The 22,718-nt window shown below is 36.7% G+C and overlaps 1 protein-coding gene across 1 annotated transcript in view; it reads right to left on the bottom strand.

Annotated features, from left to right (window-relative positions):
- The window catches only part of GRXCR1 (glutaredoxin and cysteine rich domain containing 1), a 125,255-nt gene extending 112,550 nt beyond the window's left edge, over positions 1 to 12,705 (bottom strand). The window contains exon 1 of the mRNA XM_066233230.1: positions 12,310 to 12,705. Coding sequence (XP_066089327.1) covers positions 12,310 to 12,693 — 384 coding nt within the window. The 5' untranslated portion in view covers positions 12,694 to 12,705. The remainder of the gene's footprint in view (positions 1 to 12,309) is intronic.
- Between the last annotated feature and the right edge of the window lie 10,013 nt (positions 12,706 to 22,718).

Below are 22,718 nucleotides of genomic sequence, written 5' to 3' on the forward strand. Positions count from 1 at the left end.
ATGTGTATAGCATACTTATATATGTGAAAAGGGAAACTCCACAATTAGAGGAGAAGCCCTGACAGATGTGATTAGCCAAGAAATCTATGAAACTGTGCCCCAAAGATTTATTATTTAGTTTTCAGTGTGGTTAGAAAGAGATGCAGTATCATTAGTAGAGGATAATTGATTTATCTGTGTTATCCTTATAATAGATTTCCTAATCCTCTCCTTTAACAGAAAAGTATGCATAGCTGCATGTACTAGACCTGCAGTTAAAAGCACAGGCACTCAGGGAGGCAAATCATCAGCCACCACGCTCCTGCCGTTGCTTTTGATTGTGAATAAAACTCTATGACTCTAGAAAGAAACCCAACACTGCTGACTATTAATTCATTTGCCTCAACACATGTTTGTGCCATCGCCACAAGCTATCTCATTCCCAAAGATCACAGTTATTGCCCTCAGATTGTAGAAATTAGGATGTATGACCTTGGGGACAAATGACATCCTTTATGAAAAAGAATTTCTGGCTATAAGAATACTGTATAAAGGTCAAGTCTAACCTAATAACGGGAAACCCACAGAGTCCTCTGAGGCTGGCAGTGTCTGTGTCACAACCACATCATTTGTATCTGTCCTTTTTCTGTATTAGAATAAGACCACTGGTCTAACTTTACTGGTTTCTAGTGCTTCATAAATACATTTGGCACTTCCTTAGGGGTGCATAATTTCCTTTAAATTTATTTCTTTTTACTCACTTGATATTATTTCAAGGTCATAAATTGCCATGTTCAAAATTGTGTTCAATTGACTCAATGAGGTACCAAGATATAGCTAGATTCAAAATCAGAGTCTAAAAATATTTTGACAGCTTGGACTAACACAATAAAATTAAATTTTGTTGACTATAGAGTCCCTGTGTATAAATGCAGAGAGAAAACCAACAATATTACATTATATGACAAAAGTAGATGTTTTATATGACTGAAAGTTTTTTTTTGTTGTTTATTTGTTTTTGTGACAGAGACAGAGAGATTGAAAGCGCGACAAATAGGAACAGACAGACAAGAAGGGAGAGAGATGAGAAGCATCGATTCTTTGCGGCACCTTAGTTGTTCATTAATTGCTTTCTCATATTGAGTGCTTTCTCATATGTGCCCTGACTGGGGGGCTACAGCAGAACAAGTGACCCCTTGCTCAAGCCAGTGACCTTGGGTTCAAGCTGGTGAGCTGTACTCAAACCAGATGAGCCCGTGCTCAAGCCAGCAACCTTGGTGTTTCAAACTTGGGTCCTCTGCATCCCAGTCCAATGCTTTATTCACTGCACCACTGCTTGGTCAGGCTATGACTGAAAAATTTAATCTCATGAATCTTTCCAGTGAAAAAAGATATTTAAGTGAGAAAGCAAGCCAACAACACAACAATGTGAGGTAACTACCAAAAATATTAATTTAATCTTCAGCTACATTCTTAGAAGTGAATGACAGATGGCCTTCACTTTATCCTAGCATGATCAGCTTCAATAGGTTTAATATCCATAGGATGGTGAGAGATTTGAAACCTGTCCTGCCCAATATCCTGAATTTCTTCCACCCAGAAATCCCCGTCAAAGGCTAGATAAGGTCTCAGAGGAGATATTGTAAAGAAAACTCAGGCAGCAAATAAGTGGTTGAACACTAGTTGTTGAGTGAATAAGAACTCAAGCTTTAGAGTTAAACATTCTGGTACTTAGAACTTAGATCATTTACTATCATGTGACTGAACAAGATACTCAATAATTATAAACCTGTACCAGTTTCCTTCTACTGATTAAGAAACTACCTCAAACTAAATGGAATACAACATTAAGCATTTATTGTTCACTCATGAGTCTGAGCGTTAGCTGGCAATCAGTTGATTGAGTTGAAACTATGTATGGTTTGGCTTCCAACTGTCAGTTGGGCCCAGTTCTGATCTTTATGTCTCTCAATCTTTTGGGACCAGCTGGACTTCTGCAGCATGTACTTCTCTTGGTGGTAGAAAGAATGCAAAAGGAAAAACACAATGATATGAGCACATTTCAAGCCTCTGCATGGTCCACATCAATTGCCAGCCCATGTTCAAAGGAAGTCATGTGGCCAAGACTAAAGTCAAGGGCTGCAGAAGTGCATTCCTGTCTTCAGAAGGCCATCTTAAAATAGTATCAGTGTTTGATACTATGACAAAGGAGTATAAAAGTGGAGCCAATAATTTATTTACCCAAAGCCCTAGTTTTCTCATAGACAAAATAAGATGACTATAGTCTATACCTAAGAGGTGTGGCAGGCAAACCAATGGTTGCCTAAAAATTCCCATGACTGAATCCCCACACCTGTGAATATGTTACCATACATAGAAGAAAGGACTTTGTAGACATGATTACATTAGGGATATCAAGATAGAAGGATTATCCTGGATTATCCAGTGAGCTCAATGTAATCACAAAAGTCTTTAGAAGGGGAAGAGGGAGGCAGGAGAGTTAGAGCAGGAGACATAGCAATGGAACCAGAAGTCAGTGTGATAGTACCACGAGCCAAGGAATACAGGCAGCTTCTGGAATAGGGAACAGGCAAGGAACAGATTTTCCCCCAAAGCCTCCAGAATGAACACAGCCCTGTTGAAACCTTAATTTTAGTCCCATAAGACTCATTTCAGAATTCTGACCTCTGAAACTACAAAGTAATCAATTGTTCTAAATCATTAAGTTTGTGGTGGTGTGTTTCAACAATAATAGGAAACTAATACACTAGGTGAGTAATGATCATTGTTTAGTCCTTCCTAAATATAAATACCACAGGCTTATTTTTCACATAGCCAGCATGATTAATCTAGATGCCAAAGGCCCTGTTTTTTATTTCCGTAGAAAATCATTATGCCATGTCATTGAGAAAGAGGTGTTTACTTGGGAAAGTTTGGAAGGAGTTCAGCAGAAATCTTGGGACATGAAAGAGCATTACTTCCACCAGATGTTCCATGAGCAATGTGCTGGTAGCTATCAGAGAAAGGTCTGCATAAGACAGCCGTGAGAGGACATGAGCCTGGCTGTGCACCAAAGGTAATGAGCAGGTAAGGGCAGCTGCTCTGACAGCATGAGCTGGTTCTGAGGCCCTTGTGAGTAGGGTCACCCACAGCTCTCTATGCTGACCCTGATCTAATCCATGAAATCCCTTCCTCCAATCTCCAGACGCACTAACTTCTCCTGAGGTCACAACCCATCCAATTCTTCTCATCTTTCTAGTATGACCTTCATTTAGTCTGCACAGGTTTGGTACTCTGACTTTCTCCCTATTCTCTTTTCACTGACCTGTTAGAACATAATTCTCTTTGAACAAAACTAGCTCTTCTAAAAAAACTCTCCTGCAAATAAATACCTTGATTTACACTATTTTACCTGCTTTGTGTACTACTCACACTTTCAGAGATTTTGTATAATAGAGATCTTTAATTCTATACCATTAATTACATAAAAGATTCAGAAAAGGAACAACTTAATTGTTTCATGACCTGATTGTATTGTTTTGGAATCAATAAAATAAAGAATACTCTCATAATTTATTATATTAACTATGTGGTTACATGAACAAAATGAACACCTATGAAAAATATTTCCCTCCTAATGAAATATTCTAAGATATAAATAATTTGTCAGCAATTGGGTGAGATAATTAGGGGGTAGAGGTGGTAAAGGATAAAGGGGGTGAAATATATAGTGACTGAATATGATTTGACGACTTTGGGTGGTGGACACACTATACAGTATACAGATCATATATCATAGAAATGTATACTTGAAACCTATATGATCCAATTAACTGATGTTACCTCAATGAATTTAATTAAAAAATCAAAAAAAGAAAAGGAAAAGAAAATTGAGCACAGGGATCATAAGTAAAATTCTCTTAACCAAAAAGTTCTTTATGACATTCTGTTTATCATTTTTTAAATTCCTTCCAGGGAATAATCATTAAGTCTTTGATATATTCATATAGTGTATCAATTTATAGACTACTAAATATTTATATTATTCTGACACAACATTCTAAATACTGAGTTTTAGAGAAATAGCAGAATCTCTTCCTGCATGACCAGGCCACCCAAATAATGTTTGTATAGTCCTGCAGTTACATCGCTTTTATAAAGTTTGGAAACATCAGGTCTTAATTCCCTAATTATGTGATACCCAGGGGCTGCCAGTAAGGGTTCATTAAGCAGTTCCAAGTCATCTTGTGGAATCTGTGGGTTTGCTCAGCATGTTATTCTAAAGATAAAATTCAGAGAGATTCATAGGCTTAAGCTGAAAAGATTAAGCAAAGAAAAAAGCTCACAGACACAGACAACAGTATAGGAATTACAAGAGAAAAAGGTGGGGGTGGGAGGTAGAAGAGGGTAAAGGAGGGGTAAGTGGTGATGGAAAGAGACTTGACTTGGGGCAGTAAACATACAATAAAATATCCAGATGATATATTATAGAATTGTACACCTGAAACCTATATAATTTTGTCAACCAATGTCACTCCAATAAATTAAATTAATTAAAAAAACAAGCTCCCACAAATTAAAATGTTATGATGATACAAAGGTTCGACTGAATAGAGAATAAGAGATATACCAACCAGATATTCACTAAACTAAAGAAAGTTTTAGCAAAATTTGTAGAACTTTGATAAATCAGTGCTCACAGTGAGAGTCACCATTATGGACTTCTAGAGATATTAGGGATTAAGATGGGAGTCGTTAATCACATAGATGACCCATCAGTTATTGGGCCTAGGGACAATACTAGGCCCAATAACTAAATTAGAAAGCAAGAGAAGCTGAATAAAGGGGTACACTAAAACTATAATCCAATCAGAGAAAGACTTGAAGAAAGATACAAGCACTGGAGAAATGCAGAGACTATATTAAGACAACAAGAAAACAGAGGAGGTCCTGGCGGGTTGGCTCAGCGGTAGAGCATCGGCCTGGCGTGAGGAAGTCCTGGGTTCGATTCCCGGCCAGGGCACACAGGAGAAGGGCCCATCTGCTTCTCCACCCCTCCCCCTCTCCTTCCTCTCTGTCTCTCTCTTCCCCTCCCGCAGCCAAGGCTCCATTGGAGCAAAGATGGCCCGGGCGCTGGGGATGGCTCCTTGGCCTCTGCCCCAGGCGCTAGAGTGGCTCTGGTCGCAACAGAGCGACACCCCGGAGGAGCAGAGCATTGCACCCTGGTGGGCAGAGCGTCGCCCCCCCCCCCGGGTGGGCGTGCCGGGTGGATCCTGGTCCGGCGCATGCGGGAGTCTGTCTATCTCTCCCCATTTCCAGCTTCAGAAAAATACAAAAAAAAAAAGAAAAAAGAAAAAAAAACAGAGGAGAATCCTATGACAATAAGAATCAAAATCGAGTTTTATACCTGAATTCTTCCATGAATCACTTTACACAACTATTCACAATACTGAGTATTCCATGAAGGCAAAAACTGGATTTTATTCCTCATATTATCCAGCATAGTGCCTGCACCATAATAGATAAGCAGTAAATGGTTATTAAATAAATGAAAAAGTATTGAAGATAACCCACAATAGAAAGGATTGAATGGAGCAAATTGCTAATGTTTCACCATGCAAATTCTATTCCTATCCAATATGGGAAATCTCCAAACCCAAAAGAGATGAAAATGACCACTAAGAGAATTTCACTTAATTCATTAATTCAAAGAAAAATTTTATTTAGGTCCTAACAGTATCAGTGTTAAATACTGTCACCAAAAGTTGCAAAGAGACAGTAGACAGTATGTTGAAAGATTCTAAGTTCTATTGGTTTCCAAGTCTTTAATTGTACATAAAAATATATCAAGTAGCACCAACTCATTTTTGGTGCTTTTTTTTTCTTTTCTGTTCCTGAATTACAAGTCACTTAATTTCTTAATGTAGTTTCTTGCTTGAAATTGTATAAAAAATTCTAGTCTCTTGCCTACTTTCTTATAATTAAAAAGGCAATATTTCCATTAGGTGTTTATTTTGATAGAATATTACATAAGATGTCTCTGGATTACTAATATTTTAATCTTACCACTTAATGTTTTATATTCAAAGAAGTTCAAGTTATTATTAGTTGATTAATAATGATACTACCTCATAAAATGACTGAAAAATAAAGGTGTCAATGCACATAAATAACAAAAAAAGAACCTGACATTTAGTAAATATTTAATTAATGTTTCCTATTATTGTTATTCTTATTTTTGCTTTTCCAAAGTTAGTACAAATAAACCACTGCGACCAAGAAGTCACCAAGAGAGTTACCTTGTTCTCACAGGAATATTCAATTAACAAAGGTAGATCATAACTGTGGCTGAAAATGTGTTAATATTATTCGTCCTAAAGTTAGTGAACAACGCTGAGCAGCAGTCTTCCTTATAATCAAGGCATCCACTTCCAATGGCGACCCTTGTAACCTCAAGATAGTTAAATCAAATAATGTTAGAGATAATGGTGAGTTTTGCTAAATTTTAAAAAATGTAATTTAAAAATTAATAGAAGCTATTTAATGCTACAGAAAAACTTTCCCTTAGGGGAAGACTGAATATTCACTAAACAATAAATTTTAAAATATGCTAACTAAATGTTGACCTTTCAAGAGACCAGATTAGAGCATAACATGATATAGTCTTAATTATTACATTTCAAAAGATAAAGTTGGGAGTTTCTGTATATAGCATTATATCAATTATTTTTAATAATGAACATAGATAAAGCAAAGAAAGGCATGGTTTATTTTTTTTAATTGAATTTATTTGGGTGACATTGGTTAACAAAAAAAATTATACAGGTTTCAGATGCACAATTCTACAACACATCTTTTCTTCTTCTTTTCCAAGTGAGAGGAGGGGAGAAAGAGAAACAGACTCCCACATGTGCCCTGAATAAGATCCACCCAGTAACCCCCATCTGGGGCCATGCTTGCAACCCAACTGTTTTTAGTGCATGAGGCAGAAGCTCTGCAGAGCCGTCCTCAGTGCCCAGGGCCAATGAGCATGAACCAATCGAGCCATGGCTATGGGAGGGGAAGACAGAGAGTGACAGAGAATGGGGAAGGGGAGAGAATCAGATAGTCACTTCTCTTGTGTGCCCTGACAGGGAATTAAACCCAGAACATTCACAGGCAGGACCAACACTTGACCATTAAACCAACTGGTCAGAGCCTACAACACATCTTCTGTATACTATATTCTGTGTTTGCCTCCCCAGCATTGGGCCAGGTGCTTGACTTCTCTGACACTCAGTTATCTAAAAACCAGCATTACAATAATTATTTTCTTACTTAACAAAATATTGGGTACACTGAAAATTATGTATGTGAAAAGCTCCTGAAAAATATAACTCATTCTACAAATTCAATAGTATTTTTATTTTACTTGTCTTGAAATATGAGAATACTCATAAATATCAGCACACTAACCACAGATATGCATGTACATACATAAGTGAAGGAAATATGTTTAATTTGAGTTCTTAGAAAGGAGCCACCAAATTATTGTATGTAGTGTAATTACTTCTTTGTATCTATTTTTCTCTATACAATAATTTTAAATTTGTGGAAAAAGAGGGAATTGAAATTATGAAAATTATAATATAATAAAAGATTCTACCAGAGTATATAACAAAGTCTACAAGTTTGAGGATAAGGTCAAGAAAAGATTGCTGTCTGAAATTTAATCACTATCTGAAATTTAATACCATAAGGATAAGATACAAAGAATAAATGACCTTAATTATCTGCATCACTGACCCACCCTAAGAGGTTTTGGAAATATGTTGCAGCTAAAAGCAAAGTATACCTCAAATCCAGTCATGCAAACTGGGTGATGAGAGCTATGAGTTATACAGTGGTGCTGTAATTTCTATTGCCTGAGGTAACAGTGACTGCTTTTAACAAATAAAAAATAGTCATTTCTTTCTAAAATATTCCAGTAATGAGAAATAAAACCATTTATCTAGATAGAAATTTCCTTTTAGTAGAATTTCTTAAAAATAAGTAAAACATTACACCTATATCAGACTGTACTGGTAAGATTTATGGGCCTGTTCCTGAGCCAACATATTAATAAATTAGAATACTCTAGGAAACATTTCTGTCAGAATATCTGTATTTCTCTTTGGCTCAGAAAATACCTTCCTCATGATCTACTAAATCATGTATCAATACATATCTTCCTGTTCTCCTCATTAAATATAAATGATATAAAAAACATTAAGGAATATGTTTATTGACCTTAGTAAACTGGATGAATTTCCCTTCTACACTTACGATTCTCGAACTATAATTTATGTAGGAACAACCTGAAGAGTTCTAATAAATTCAGATTTCCAGGCCACTATTAGATTCCAGGTTTTCAGATATCCAAATTGGTCTCTCTTGAGTGTTAAATTTTTGTCATTTTTATAAGAACTAGAAAAGTCAAGTATCTGGATCTGAAGAGATATAATCTAGACCAAATAGAGGTCCCTGATTAATTCACAAAGAACCCACGAATCACCCACTACAAGGGTCCCTTGAGAACCTATGTAATCTTTCTGTCTTTGCTTCCTGGTCCTTCAAACTTTATAAACCTTGTTTAATATTGCTCATCCAATGTTGGAGAGGCTGTGGAGAAAAAGGAACCCTCATTCACTGTTGGTGGGACTGTAAAGTAGTACAACCATTATGGAGGAAAGTATGGTGGTTCCTCAAAAAACTGCAAATAGAACTACCTTATGACCCAGCAATCCCTCTACTGGGTATATACCCCAAAACCTCAGAAACATTGATACGTGAAGACACATGTAGCCCCATGTTCATTGCAGCACTGTTCACAGTGGCCAAGACATGGAAACAACCAAAAAGCCCTTCAATAGAAGACTGGATAAAGAAGATGTGGCACATATACACTATGGAATACTACTCAGCAATAAGAAATGATGACATCAGATCATTTACAGCAAAATGGTGGGAACTTGATAACATTATACGGAGTGAAATAAGTAAATCAGAAAAAAACAAGACCTACATGATTCCATACATTGGTGGAACATAAAAACGAGACTAAGAGACATGGACAAGAGTGTGGTGGTTACCAGGGGTGGGGGGAGGGAGGACATGGGAGGGAGGGAGGGAGAGAGTTAGGGGGAGGGGGAGGGGCACAGAGAACTAGATAGAGGGTGGCGGAGGACAATCTGACTTTGGGGAGGGGTATGCAACATAATTTAATGACAAAATAACCTAGACATGTTTTATTTGAATATATGTACCCTGATTTATTAATGTCATCCCATTACCATTAATAAAAATTTATTTAAAAAAAATTAATATTGCTCATCCTCAATTGTTAAGAATTCTATAAGGTAAATTAATTGATAAATGAAATGAAAATCTGTTCTACTATCTCTTTTATGGACAACTTTCTAAATAAGTGCTGCTAAAAAGTAAAAATGTTTTAAGCAAATAACTTCAATTACAATTCTTTGTACAGTTGAAATTTTACATGGCATATGCCAATGTTTCATGAGACAAGAATAACAATGAGAAACTATTAGAAAGTACTCAATGTGATTTACAGAGTTTTTAAAAGATTTTATTTATATTTAGAGTTTCCTCAAGTTTCAAGTTGTGTGCTTCAAGATTGTATAACTTAAAACAGGAAGACCCAACTGTCTCTTCAATCACAGTTCCTTGCTTCAATAAGATTGCCTGTGCATTGGAACCTTAATCAAATATCCAAGCTACAACTCCTCATTTTTTCTTCCCTAAGAGAAATTGTTATGTTGCAGTCATGTCTAGTTAAGTTTGCCACTTACTTTCCAAAGGATGTGGAAAATACCAAGAGATTCAGGGAAGAGTCACATCTGATCTGATATCCATGTATGGGAAAAACTGAAATGTAACTTCTACTTCTAGCCCCTAGGATTTCTCTGCTACTGCATTGTGAAATGCATGTGGAAACCCACTCAATCATTCTAAGACATATGATTAAGACACTGATCTCATTTGTGACATACACATGCTGTTCATATAGACCAGTGGTAGTCAACCTGGTCCCTACCGCCCACTAGTAGGCGTTCCAGCTTTCATGGTGGGCAGTAGTGGAGCAACCAAAGTATAAATAAAAAGATAGATTTAACTATAGTAAGTTATTTTATAAAGATTTATTCTGCCAAACTTGGCGAAAATCCAACATAAAGTACTTGCTAAGTAATTATTATTATATGCTTTAACTTGCTATTAACTCTGCTTTATAAATTTTATAAAGTAAAGATACTTCCCTACTTTATAAATCACCATTACTGTGGAACCGGTGGGCGGTTAGAAAATTTTACTGCTAACAGAGATACAAAAGTGGACGGTAGGTATAAAAAGGTTGACTACCCCTGATATAGACCATACAAACAATGATGTGAATAGAATTCCTTAAAATAGTGCCACTGGCAGCCCTGAACCAAGGTAGGAGCTCCTTTAACTTGTGTTTTGTCCTGGAGAGATCAAAGAAAATTCCATGATGATGATGGTGATAAAAATGAAACTGATGATGATGGCCAAAATTTGTGTATACTTACAATATGCTGATTATAAAGAAAGAATGATCAGATGGGGGCAGGGGGCTGATTAAATATCAAAGACTTTGAGAGACCTCTACCAGTAACCCTATATTCCTCTTAAAGCAGAGGGTATATGGAATGGGGTTAAATTATTAGAAAATGACAATTTCATTAATTTGTCTCCTCCAAAAAAAAGGTGATGAAATCATGCACGAAAAAAATACACAAGTAAACATTGTGAACTAATCTAGTACTAAAATTGTGACTTGCAGTTTTTTTTTCATTTCCTATTTCAAATTTATAGCACCATTAGAATAAAGTCATAAAGAGGAAAAGTTTTTCTTATAGGTTTAAAGATTTAAGATACTTACTCATAAATGATAGGTTTTTGAGAGATTTGAATAAATTCAAATCAAAAGGTTCCAAACCATACAGCCTTTCAAATCATGACAAGCTAAATTAAGCACAATGCATGCAACCATTTTTAAACTTGTCAAAAATAATTTCTGCATTGGGTGAGACATAGAGACCGCTAAGATAGTCACATATACCTAATAGTTACATATCTAGGCACCCAGACAAGATTGTTTCCAACCTGGTAACAGCCATCTCTGTGATTTTTGGTTCTCCCCCCCCCCACCCTTAATCTGTGGGATCCTTCACAGCCTTTATATATGATGAAAATATTCTTTGATCTTAACTGCTTTTATCCTTTACTTTCTTTTTGAGAATCTTCATGGTGTGATCTTTCCAAATACTTCCTTTAAAATAAAAAAAAAGTCAAGAATCTTTTTAAAAATCCTTCCTCACTACCACTCCAGCAGCTTTTATAATATGTCAAGGCATTGAATAATTCATCACAAGGTATTACTTTATTTAAATATTGAGCATAATATAAAATGGTATTACAATGAAAAATATTGGTTTGCTACCTTAATGATAGTGATTATGAATTTCATTCCTGAAATATGATACCTGTTTTGAATAGAAAATCACTTTACCAATGCTTCCAGGCAATTTCAAAAACTGTCTTAACATTAGATCATTGCTCAAGGCCCAGGACCTGAATAATACATTTCTACATTACTCTGCAGAACCTATTACATTTTAAGGGCAATTTTTTACTATAAAATCTGGATCTCAGTCTGAACTTTATAGAAGAATAACTTTTTCAAATGCTACTCTAAGAGTTCTTAAGAGCAAATCAATGGAGAAATGCAACTCAGATGATCCTGCAAAACTCTCAGGAATGAAAGAGAGTTAGCCTTTCTATCTTTACAACATTCCAACTGAATCAAACCCCACTGAACACAGCACTCAATCTTTTCTGGTTTAAATATCTATGCAAGAAATGATAAACAATAACCTGGTGACTTAAGGGTGATAAACCATAAAATACTTCTAAGTTATTCTCAGATGCTTTAAACATTACAGTGTGTGGGGTTTTTTTGTTTTTGTTTTTTTATTTGTTTGTTTTTTGGCTTGGCTAAGAAATACATATGTTGTTTTAAACCTTACACACTGGAGGAAAAGACCCTTTAAATAATAGAAATTTGGTTTTGAGAAAAAAATCTAGTTTGCTAAGCAGAGTAGCTCTGTTTTTAATCAGTGGCTGTTGACACAATATCTTAGATGGGAAAGTGACTCATGAAGTATGTAGGAGTCATGAATAAGAGAGGCTTGTTTTAAACTGGAGAACAGAGTGGAGTTGAAATGGTGAGTTAGGAACAAAGTTCAGGAGGAACGAAGGGCAGTGACTTACCTGTAATACTTTGGTCAAATTGTTAAATAGAGCTTGGCCAGCACTCACTTTGTATTTGACTCCTCTGACTGTGCCATTTTTGCTTAAAATGTTGACTCTTCTTGTACCAAAACCCTTCTCGCTGGTAGCCCTTGCTAACACCAGCAAGTTATCCTGGTCGTTCTCTTGCTCATCACTTTCGGATCCTATGTGGCCATTTTGCTGTACATCAGACTCGCTGAGTCCATCGATGCCACAGATACTGGCACATTCCGAATCCAGAGAGCCTGCTGGTTGCCCGTCTTCATATACCTCCTTCAGAACTCGCCCGCTGTGAGAGGATGCGATCCGAAACCGGACTTTCCGGGGCCTATCACTCTCCGGCTTTGTCTCCCTTTTGAGCATGGTCACATCCACCCATACAAACAGTTCACATAATTCCCAATCCCTTGTTACTTCATCAGGTCCACCTGCCACATAGCAATATCAGAACTTAATTCTACTGACAGCAGCACTCATATGAAACTAACATCGAAAGGAAAGGAGATTCCCAAGAACTTACAGTGCATCTCTGCTATGAATAATAAATGTTTGTGTGTGCTATGGTTACCCTTAAACTAAAACCTGCAAAATGATCCCGGCCTTTAAATATTAAATAGCTATGGGGGTCTCTTTAACAGGACAAGTGCAAGAAAGTGGCATGAAATGAAACAGAAAAGAAGTATGAGTAGTAGTGACTGTTGAAAAAGATCTTAGTGACAAAAATATTTCTATAGTTTATTGTCCAGAATAGAGACCAGAGATAAAATACAGAATCAAATGTATGGTATCAGAGATGTCACAGTCTTCCTACAGTGTTTATTTCCTATGCATTCCACTCTCAACCAGCAATCCTTAAAAGGACAGCGGATATGCTACATTTCTGCATAGAACTATCATTACTTGTTCTTAAATCATCAATTAGACTTCAGCTACATTGTAGAAGATGAATTTTCTACCTACGTCTTCATGCACAAGGAGTGTTTCTAAAGAATAACTTTTTAACAGACTATGAAAAGAGAAAACTTTTGCCTTGTTATTGTCTCTCTTCTGCTAGTGGAAAAATGTTCTCTTGGACAGAGGAAAAGGTTTTGGAAAAGAAACATATGGAACAATGAAGGAAGAATGGAAAATTCCCTAAGCCAGCCAGATCAGCCAAAGCAATCCAGGTCATCAGCATTGATAAATATTATATCCAAATCACCCATGCATAGAGGACGGTCCTCCTTATGCTGCGCTCAGTGTATTTTCTGTCACGTTGGCAGACACAGAAGAGCCTCTTATGACAGAGAGCCATCCTGAAACTTAACTACAGTGAGTGCCCTAGCCTGTCTGCATCTCCAGAGAGAAATTAAGCAGCTGGCCCTCACAATGAACCTCAAGTCTTTCCATGTCTGTATTTTAATCTGATTATGAACTTAATGTAATCTTATTATATAAAATTCAGAAAATAATAGCAGGAAGTTGAAAATAAAAGTCACAAATAATCTCACAAGTGATGTTCATAATTTTGTGAATTGCTTCCAGTGTGTGTGAAGGTGAAATGCTCTGACACCTGATGGCTTGCCTTTAAGGGAAGAGAACAAGTGCTTAGCTTTTTACTAATGGAACATGAGCAAAAATGATGCTGGGCCAAAGAAATGAAGACCTGTTCATGCTATTTCTCTTCCTTTCCCATCTGCTAGCAGGGTGGAAGCCATATACTGAGCTTGCTGGAGTCACAGAGAAATTTGCAGCTGCCACCACCCTGCACTAGACTATCCATGAGAAAAAAATAAGACTTCATTGTGTTAAGCAATGGAGATAAAAATCCAAAGATTGTTAAAGAAGCTATCATTGTTGAATCTAATGTTCTCATATATAAAATCAGAGTGCATTTAGTATACTGTTTCTTTTATTCAGCATTATATAGTGAGTCATTTCCTACACTTTTATTTCTGAAAAAACATAAGTATAAGGTGCATATTAAAAGTCCTTCTAATAGCTGCACCATATTTTATTTTATTCTTCCTGGATAACTAGATGCTTAAATCATTTAAAACTTTAATGAAAGTAATACTGTACTGAATATTCTTTTTCAAAAATTAGTATCCATCTATCTAAGTAGTTCTTTTGCATAAGTTCCTTTGGGTAAAATTGATGTAGTAAGAATTATTTTAATGTAAAGCTTTGGATACAAACTGATAATCACTTATAAGAAAAGTTGTACAATTTAATCTTCTAATAGTAAATGAGTTCCTACTTTACTGTACTCTTGCCAATGCCAAAAATGAATATTAGTGATTGTCAATAATTTGTATTTTGCTAAGTTGAAAAGCAGTATTTCATTGATGTTATAGTTACCCAACTTTAAACAATACTCATGACTTTAATTCTGAATAGTTTCTTCATATAGAACTCTCACTAAAGATAAAGAAAAATGAGAATCTCTATCTCATGGATAATCAAATTGGGAATCAAACAGTAGAGAATTCTATATAATGCCAAAAAGGGGAGAGTACGGATATAGAGAGAAGGGAGAGAGAGAAAGAGAATAAGCAGGGTATTAACTGTAGGTGACAGTATAAAGTATAAAGTGTCATCAATATAAGTGACAGTATAAAGAGAGAGTTGTATCAGTGATAAATGACAGTATAAAGTACTTTTAACTGAGAAAAGTAAGAGTATGTAGTCAAAGTATGTAATACGAGAACTTAAGTGAGAAAATTCTTATTGTGGTGAAAGAGATTGTGGTGAAAGAGAACTACTAATTAAATTTTATGTCTAAATGTTTTAGAGTGTAAAGTACTGAGTGGGGAGGGCACGAATCAAAAAAAAAAATCATAATTCTGTGCTGCCCTAATTATTTTTTTGTCCCATGTAATCTGCCCTAGCTTTACCTCTCTATTTCAATTCCAGCATACCACAGTAAGACTGTTCTTTTCACCACCTAAAGTTTCAATTGCCTCCTCAGTAAATGAAGACAACAATATCTGCTGTATTTCCCCATGTATAAGACACTTCCATATATAAGATGCACCTTAGTTTTGGGGCCTGAAATTTGGAAAAAAAATGTATTACATAAAGTTATTGAACTCAAGTTTTATTCATCATAAAATTCATACAATTTCTCATCACTGTCAAAACTCTCATCCATTAGCTTGTCCTCTTCTGTGTCTGATGACGAATCACTGTCTTCATATATTGCCTCGTCCTCAGTTCCATCTATGGCATTTGAAATGCCACAACCACTGTATAAGATGCACCCAGTTTTTAGACCCCAAATATTTTGGAAAAAGGTGCATCTTATACATGGGGAAGTATGGAATATCTGTCTCAGGGATGCTTGCAAAGTATCTGGAACATACTACTCAATGTGTGCATGATGATGTGTACAGACACTGTGTGTTCTTTTTTTTTTTTTTTTTTTTTTGTATTTTTCTGAAGCTAGAAACGGGGAGAGACAGAAAGACTCCCGCATGCGCCCAACCGGGATCCACCCGGCATGCCCACCAAGGGGCGACACTCTGCCCACCAGGGGGCGATGCTCTGCCCCTCTGGGGTGTCGCTCTGCCTCTACCAGAGCCACTCTAGTGCCTGGGGCAGAGGCCAAGGAGCCATCCCCAGCGCCCGGGCCATCTTTCCATCTTTGCTCCAATTGAGCCTCGGCTGCAGGAGGGAAAGAGAGAGACAGAGAGGAGGGGGGGGGTGGAGAAGCAGATGGGTGCTTCTCCTGTGTGCCCTGGCTGGGAATTGAACCCAGGACTTCTGCACGCCAGGCCAATGCTCTACCACTGAGCCAACCGGCCAGGGGACACTGTGTGTTCCTTGGATTAAAATAACTAATTCTAGTTTGACTAAGGAAAGACAATGATCCTACAAGCTCAGTCAATAAATATATTTGATAGGAGAGAATGCATTAGAACAACTGGAAAATCTGTGGTATTTTAAATTGATATTTTAAAAATATATAGTATGTGTGTATGTATATATATATATGAATATATGTACATGTACAAATGCAAATATATGTGTATAGAAAATATTTTATATAATATTGAGACCAACTAAGAGTCATCTCTCTTTCAAGGATGAACTACAAGTCCAGGAGACTGAAAAGCAGCCGGCCACCAGAATAAGGACGTGTCTGTTAGTTTAAGGAAATATATGCCCTGAGATATAATATGCTCTTTTAATTACAGCTCACATACTTGTCTTTAGCAAAAATAAAATGAAGCTGTCTTTACAGTCGATAAATCTTTGCAATTCTTCCTTCATTCAGGCAAGGAGTATTTCATAAGTATCTACTGAGTGACCCCTGAGGATAAGACATTGCAAGACCCCTCAAAAATGTCATCAATGACTTATTCTTGGGGGTCTTATATCTTATGGTAAATATAAAGATATAAAAACTATGTCCATGTCCACCATTGGTTAACATATGCTTAAACAAAATAGTTAAAAGTTCAACACAATGTACTTTAAACTCAGGTGCAATTCCTCTTCCTTGAAATGACCAACTTACTAGTCATCTCCAGCATAAGACAACAGCATATTCTCAATACTCTCCACCTTCATTCTGTTTACAGTTTGTTCCCAGCAACTTCTAACTACCCCATCTGTCACCTTTCCCATATCAGTATATTATTTCCTATGGGTTAATTTCTTTGCCAGGTTAGTATCCTCCCTTCAGCAAGAATTTCCTTTTCTTCCTTCAAATGTATTTTTACAATCATTCATTCACTTAAAATTTATTTATTGAGCACTTTCTAAATGTCAGAGAAATGCTGGATCTAAACAGGTGAAAATAAAAGGCATGTTCCCTACTTTTGGTGGTAGATAACATACAATCAACGAATTACAATATAGTAAAAATTATAACAAGGAAAGAAGTGAATAGAATGGAAATGATAAAGAGCCTGGTTTAGATGAAATAATCACAGTAAGCCTCCTGAAAATGAGACATTAAGTCTAACAAAATTAGAAGAGATCAATCATGTAAAGATATGAGGTGGACAGGAGTAGTTGAAGATAGTTCCTCAGCTGTGGTGGCACATGTAAATGTCCTGAGGCAGAAAACCAGTAGGTTTGTTCAAACTAAAAACAGATTGAGTGGCTGAAGACAAGTCTGACTTGCACTCTACAAAGCTCTTCTCAAATAAAGGACAAGATTAGCAAGACCTTTTCTTCTTAACCTAATTCTTAATTTAAGCAACCTCCTCAAAACATAAAACCCAATACCTGTAAACATTTCTATATTACCAATATAGAAATATCTCAAATATTCATAAGGTATCTATTTATTGCAAATAGTAACTTAATAAATTCCAGAAGCCATGGAGAGGGTAGAATGTTGGAGTAACCAAATCAGAACAACTTTGGAAAATACTATTATTGATTAATTCAGAGAGGAAAAAAATACCCCTTGTTCAATTCCCAGTAAAACTGGTATCCTAACAGCTAGACTTAGGCCTGGATATTTCTTGCTGCTGTTGGTTTCTTTTTAATCAAAAATATCAAATTATTTCCTTATTTGTAAAAAATCAGGCATCAAAATATAATCCTTTTTTCACTCATTTTGTCTCCAAAAATTGACCCTCATACTACTTTGTATGTGGTTATCATTGCATGGTGAGAAGTAATTTTAACCATATTTCTGACTTTGCAGCATAATTTTTATATCCCTTGTATCATAGTGAATATGTGCAACACGCCTCAATTTGCTGTTATTTTAAAGTTATTACATTCACAATCTTTTTTTTTTGTCTTGAAAACACTAAAAATAGATTATTTAAAGTGAAGCACAGAAACAGTGATCTGGTTACCAAAGGCGGTGTTGGGGGAGGGGAAGGGAGTAAAGAGAGACAAATATAAGGTGACAGGAAATGATTTGACTGTGGGTGATGGGTGTACAATGTAATCAACAGTTCAAATGCTGTAGAAATGTTTACCTGAAACCTATGTGTTCCTATTGATCAATGTCACCCTGTTCAATTTAATTTTACAAACAAAATTCAAATATAATAACAATGAAAAAGTGAGGCAGAAACTGCCAGTCATTGGCAAAGTAACTGTCTTCTCCTCTCTGACACTTGTCACTGGAAAAGCAATAAACTATGACTCACTCTCTAGTGCTGCTCTCAGAACTTCTGTTTGGATGGAGACAACCTATCGATTTTTACTTTTTAATTACATTAACGATGAGAACGGGAAAAAGATTTAGTAACCAGCTGTGAAGGAAGAATTAAACTATCCCTGACACTTTTCATCTTAAAGAATATTGCATCTTTCCTAATCAGCATGAATTACAAATCAAAATTCACAGCTCGATAATTAACTTGAAACACAGAGAACTAGTCAGAAAAGAAAGTGGGTACATTAAGGAAAGTATTCTTTAAGAACAGGACTATTCTCTTATATAACAAGAGAGATAGATGATTCTTAGTTATAGATTAGGGGTTAAGAATGGGGATTATGAGTTTGAATCTGGGATCAGCCATCCTCTGACTCTGAGGCTCAGTTTCCTCATCTGTCAGAGTAGTTTCTATTTCATAGAGTATTTGGAAAGCTTGTCTGACCAGGTGGTGGTGCAGTGGATAGAGCGTTGGATTGGGACGTGGAGGATCCAGGTTCAAAACCCCAAGGTCACCAGCTTGAGTGTAGGATCACTGGCTTGAGTGTGGTCATAGACATGACCCCATGGTCACTGGCTTTGTGTCCAAAGTCACTGGTTTGAAGCCCAAGGTCGCTGGCTTGAGTTAGAGGTCACTGGCTTAAGCAAAGGATCACTTTGCTCTGCTGCAGACCCCCAGTCAAGACACATATGAGAAAGCAATCAGTAAACAACTAAGGAGACTAAGGAGCCACAACAAAGAATTGATGCTTCTCATCTCTCTCCCTTCCTGTCTATCTATCCCTATGTGTCCCTATCTCTGCCTCTCTCTATCCATCTCTGTCACACACACACACACACACACACACACACACACAAGCTTAAATAAATGCTGTATACAAAATGAAATGGTTAGCACACTACTCAAAAAGTGATCGCTATGAATTCTTATTGGTTACTTAACCTAACTAAATATAATACTGTTTGGAAGACAGTGAGAAGAAAGGAACCGGAAAAGCATAATTAACTGACGGGGAATAAAGGCAACCTATTCTGTGACTGGTCTGATTCTGGAGCTTCAAGGCTAAACCAGCCTGTCATCACTTAGATCCTGGGGAAGGGCTCCAGTCTCCAGCAGCTCTGTTCCTGCTGTACATTCTGAACTGAACGTCTACCACATATAGCGCCGTGCTGGGGGCAGGGGCTGCAGTGCTGGCATGCATGCTGTCACTATGGATCCTGAGTGGCCACAGCTGTCTCAGACTCCTGGGGCTGCTCAGCTGTGGGATCAACACATACCTCACATTTCCATTTTATAATTATTCCTAAACTCTCTAAAGTTAACACAGGGGGTATAAATAAATAGTCTGCAGAGCAAACGCTTCCCAAAATAAATTTTACAGTTCCACGTCCACCTTTCATGCCTCCGTTGGATCTTGTCAAGTGTTTTGCATATAAACCATGCTTAGAGAAATGTTTGCTGAATTAAAATTAAGCTAGATTTTAATGTCAGAACAGACTGGCCACATATTTAAGAGAGAGATAAATAAAACTAATATGATTACCTCTGTTTTGTTTTGTTTTTTTGTACCACTTGCAGTCCATATGCTAGGTAAGAAATAATGTTTGTTAACTTTTCAAGCAAAATACCTGAGTCATATAACGTTACTGGTATCATAAATGGACCATCTACATGACATAAGAAATTGTTAAATGCTGGACAGCAAATAATATACTCTGTATACAGAATGCAAGTCTCAGAAGAAACAAAAGAATAATGAATCAAGTTTACCTATTTTGATGTTAAAAACTTGACTTGGCTGCCTTCAACTACAAAAGTCAAGTGACTTAACACTGATAATAGCTGTAAGCTTAAGCTTCATTCTCAAGTATGAAACAAGGATTTTGCTATTTCCTCTTGAATAATGAGTTTCCTGTGTATTGTGTGGCTAAGACTCTGCAATCTGCAAGAAAGAAAAAGATCACTTTTACGTCCTTCTTCAATCAGATTGTCACAATATATAGAATACTTACAAATATGTCTTATGGTTAAAAGATTTTTAAACTAACTGCATTATTACTCCAAGATATTGGTGTATGGATTTAACGTCTTTTAATTCCTAACAAAGAGTTTCATCAATTATGCCCACTCTTATCCTATACATGGGAAGTTTACCTCTTAAAATTCTGCTTGGGACCATACGAAAAGCAAATCCAACTTCTGTGGGTGGAGAGTGGGTCAAACAGCCTGAAATAACATGGCACTCAAGAAGAAAGATTAATGAATAAATCAGCAAAGATATGGAATCAGACTCTGAGATATTCACGATATCCTACTAAATATCAAAAAGACCAATGTTTATCCTTTAGATTTTTCTAAATCAGGATAGAAATAAGAAAACGGAAGTAAACTCCCAGTCTTAGAACCATCAGCCTAAGAAATCCAATGCAGTTCTCTAAATCAGCAGCAGAATAGAACATTAGTGCTTAATACCATGCTTGGGAGTATAAATCCCTAGAGTGTCAATTTATTTTTTCATACTGAAACTGTTCTTGTAGAAAGTGTAAAAAGATCCTTCAGAATTTCAAACCCATTGAGATGAAATAGCAATGCGCTCAGAGACTACCCCACTGTTAAATTTTTCTTATTCGTTTTAAATTAAATAAAAAAGCAGCATGTCAAGAGAAACATACAAGGCTGACTGAAAAAATATATATTAAAATTTTTAAATGAGACAGACTTCCTGTCTTATTCTTGTGGTTGAACTTTTTTAAATCACTGAAAGATTAATATACATCATGTTTTTAATAAATGCCGTAAGTTTAAAATGAATGGACACTGACTGCCACTTTAAAGTATCACAAATTATAATTCATAATTGTGTTGTGTTTCTTTTTTATCCCAAGAGCATGATGATAGAATGGACCCCTGGGAAATCTTCATTCTATTATCCTATCATCGTTGCCAAGGTAACAGAGGGCTGTTGATTCTAGTGTGAGAGATGAAGGTTAAAGCTGGCAATGAGGGGAAAACGGAGAGTCAGCTAGACAGGAAAAATCTTGTGTTCATTGAGAGATCTAGAGATGATTTGTTTTTCTGGCGGGACTGTAGTTTTGAGTCCACAAATAAACTAGGGAATATTTTAAGTGCATTTGAGTGGTGCCCAGAAGAGGCCCAAGTTCCCCTAAAGAGAAGGCGTGATGGAGTATGAATTATGAGCCCTGTGGCTGAAAAATCACATCACCCCAGAAGCTCAGTCAACTCTCCTGAAGTCCAGTTTACACATTGCAGACGGGGCTTTTCACATATATGACTTTTGCTTCATCTTTTGCAAAATGAGTAAATGCAATTTCCAAAGCTTTTGGAACTCTATGATAATCTGAGGTATTTGGATTTGGTCAGCTCCATTTGCAAATGAAATATTTTTCCAGTATGAATACAAAAGTCATATTGGAAGCTAAAGAAAAATCCATTAATCACTTATATTGACTGCCCACCATTAGAAGATATGCCCACAAAGTGTTTAAGGTAATCTTTGCTCTCAAGGAGTTTACCATCTTCCTGAGTGCAGTAAACTACAATTAAAATTAAATTAGTTAAAGTTGACATGCAATAGTAAATTATTTTCAGGTGTACACACCAATGATTAAACATTATATGACTTACTAAGTGATTATCCCCATGAATCTCATACTTACCTAATACATAGACAGTTATTAGACTATCATTGACTATATTCCCTGTGCTGTACTTTACATCCCTGTGACTGGTCTGTAACAACCAATCTGTACTTCTGAACCTCTTCATCCTTTCCATCCATCTCCCCAATGCCCATCTAGCAACCAGCCAGATGTTCTTTGTAGCTAGAAGCTGGGAGTCTCTTGGAATATGCAACTGACTCTAGGGGTGAACCTCGCTGTTCGGGGCCTGGAGAACAAAATGAGATGAGGGTTGAGGAGAATGTCATTGTGCCCATTCCTGCATGGAAACTTCTACAGCTCTGCCACCCTAGAGATTAAGGGTCACTGGGAGCATTAGAAGACCACAACCTTGGCGTAGACACTGTGTCTTCACCAGGCACAGGGCAGCAGTTGGCATCTGTAAGGCAACTTCAGGGTGATGGGTTTCAATGAGCACAGGCAGAAAGGGGAAAGCATGCCACATGGGGCTCTGCAGTTTTCCACAAGAGACTCACTGAATGAACCCTTTTACCTAAAATAATTGGGGAGGCGCTGGAGTCGGGGACCCTGAGGTCCAGCTGAAGGCGCAGAGCCACGGTAATTTAGGAATTACTCATTC

The sequence above is a fragment of the Saccopteryx bilineata genome, chromosome 5, assembly GCF_036850765.1.
Source record: "Saccopteryx bilineata isolate mSacBil1 chromosome 5, mSacBil1_pri_phased_curated, whole genome shotgun sequence".
Taxonomy (NCBI): domain Eukaryota; kingdom Metazoa; phylum Chordata; class Mammalia; order Chiroptera; family Emballonuridae; genus Saccopteryx; species Saccopteryx bilineata.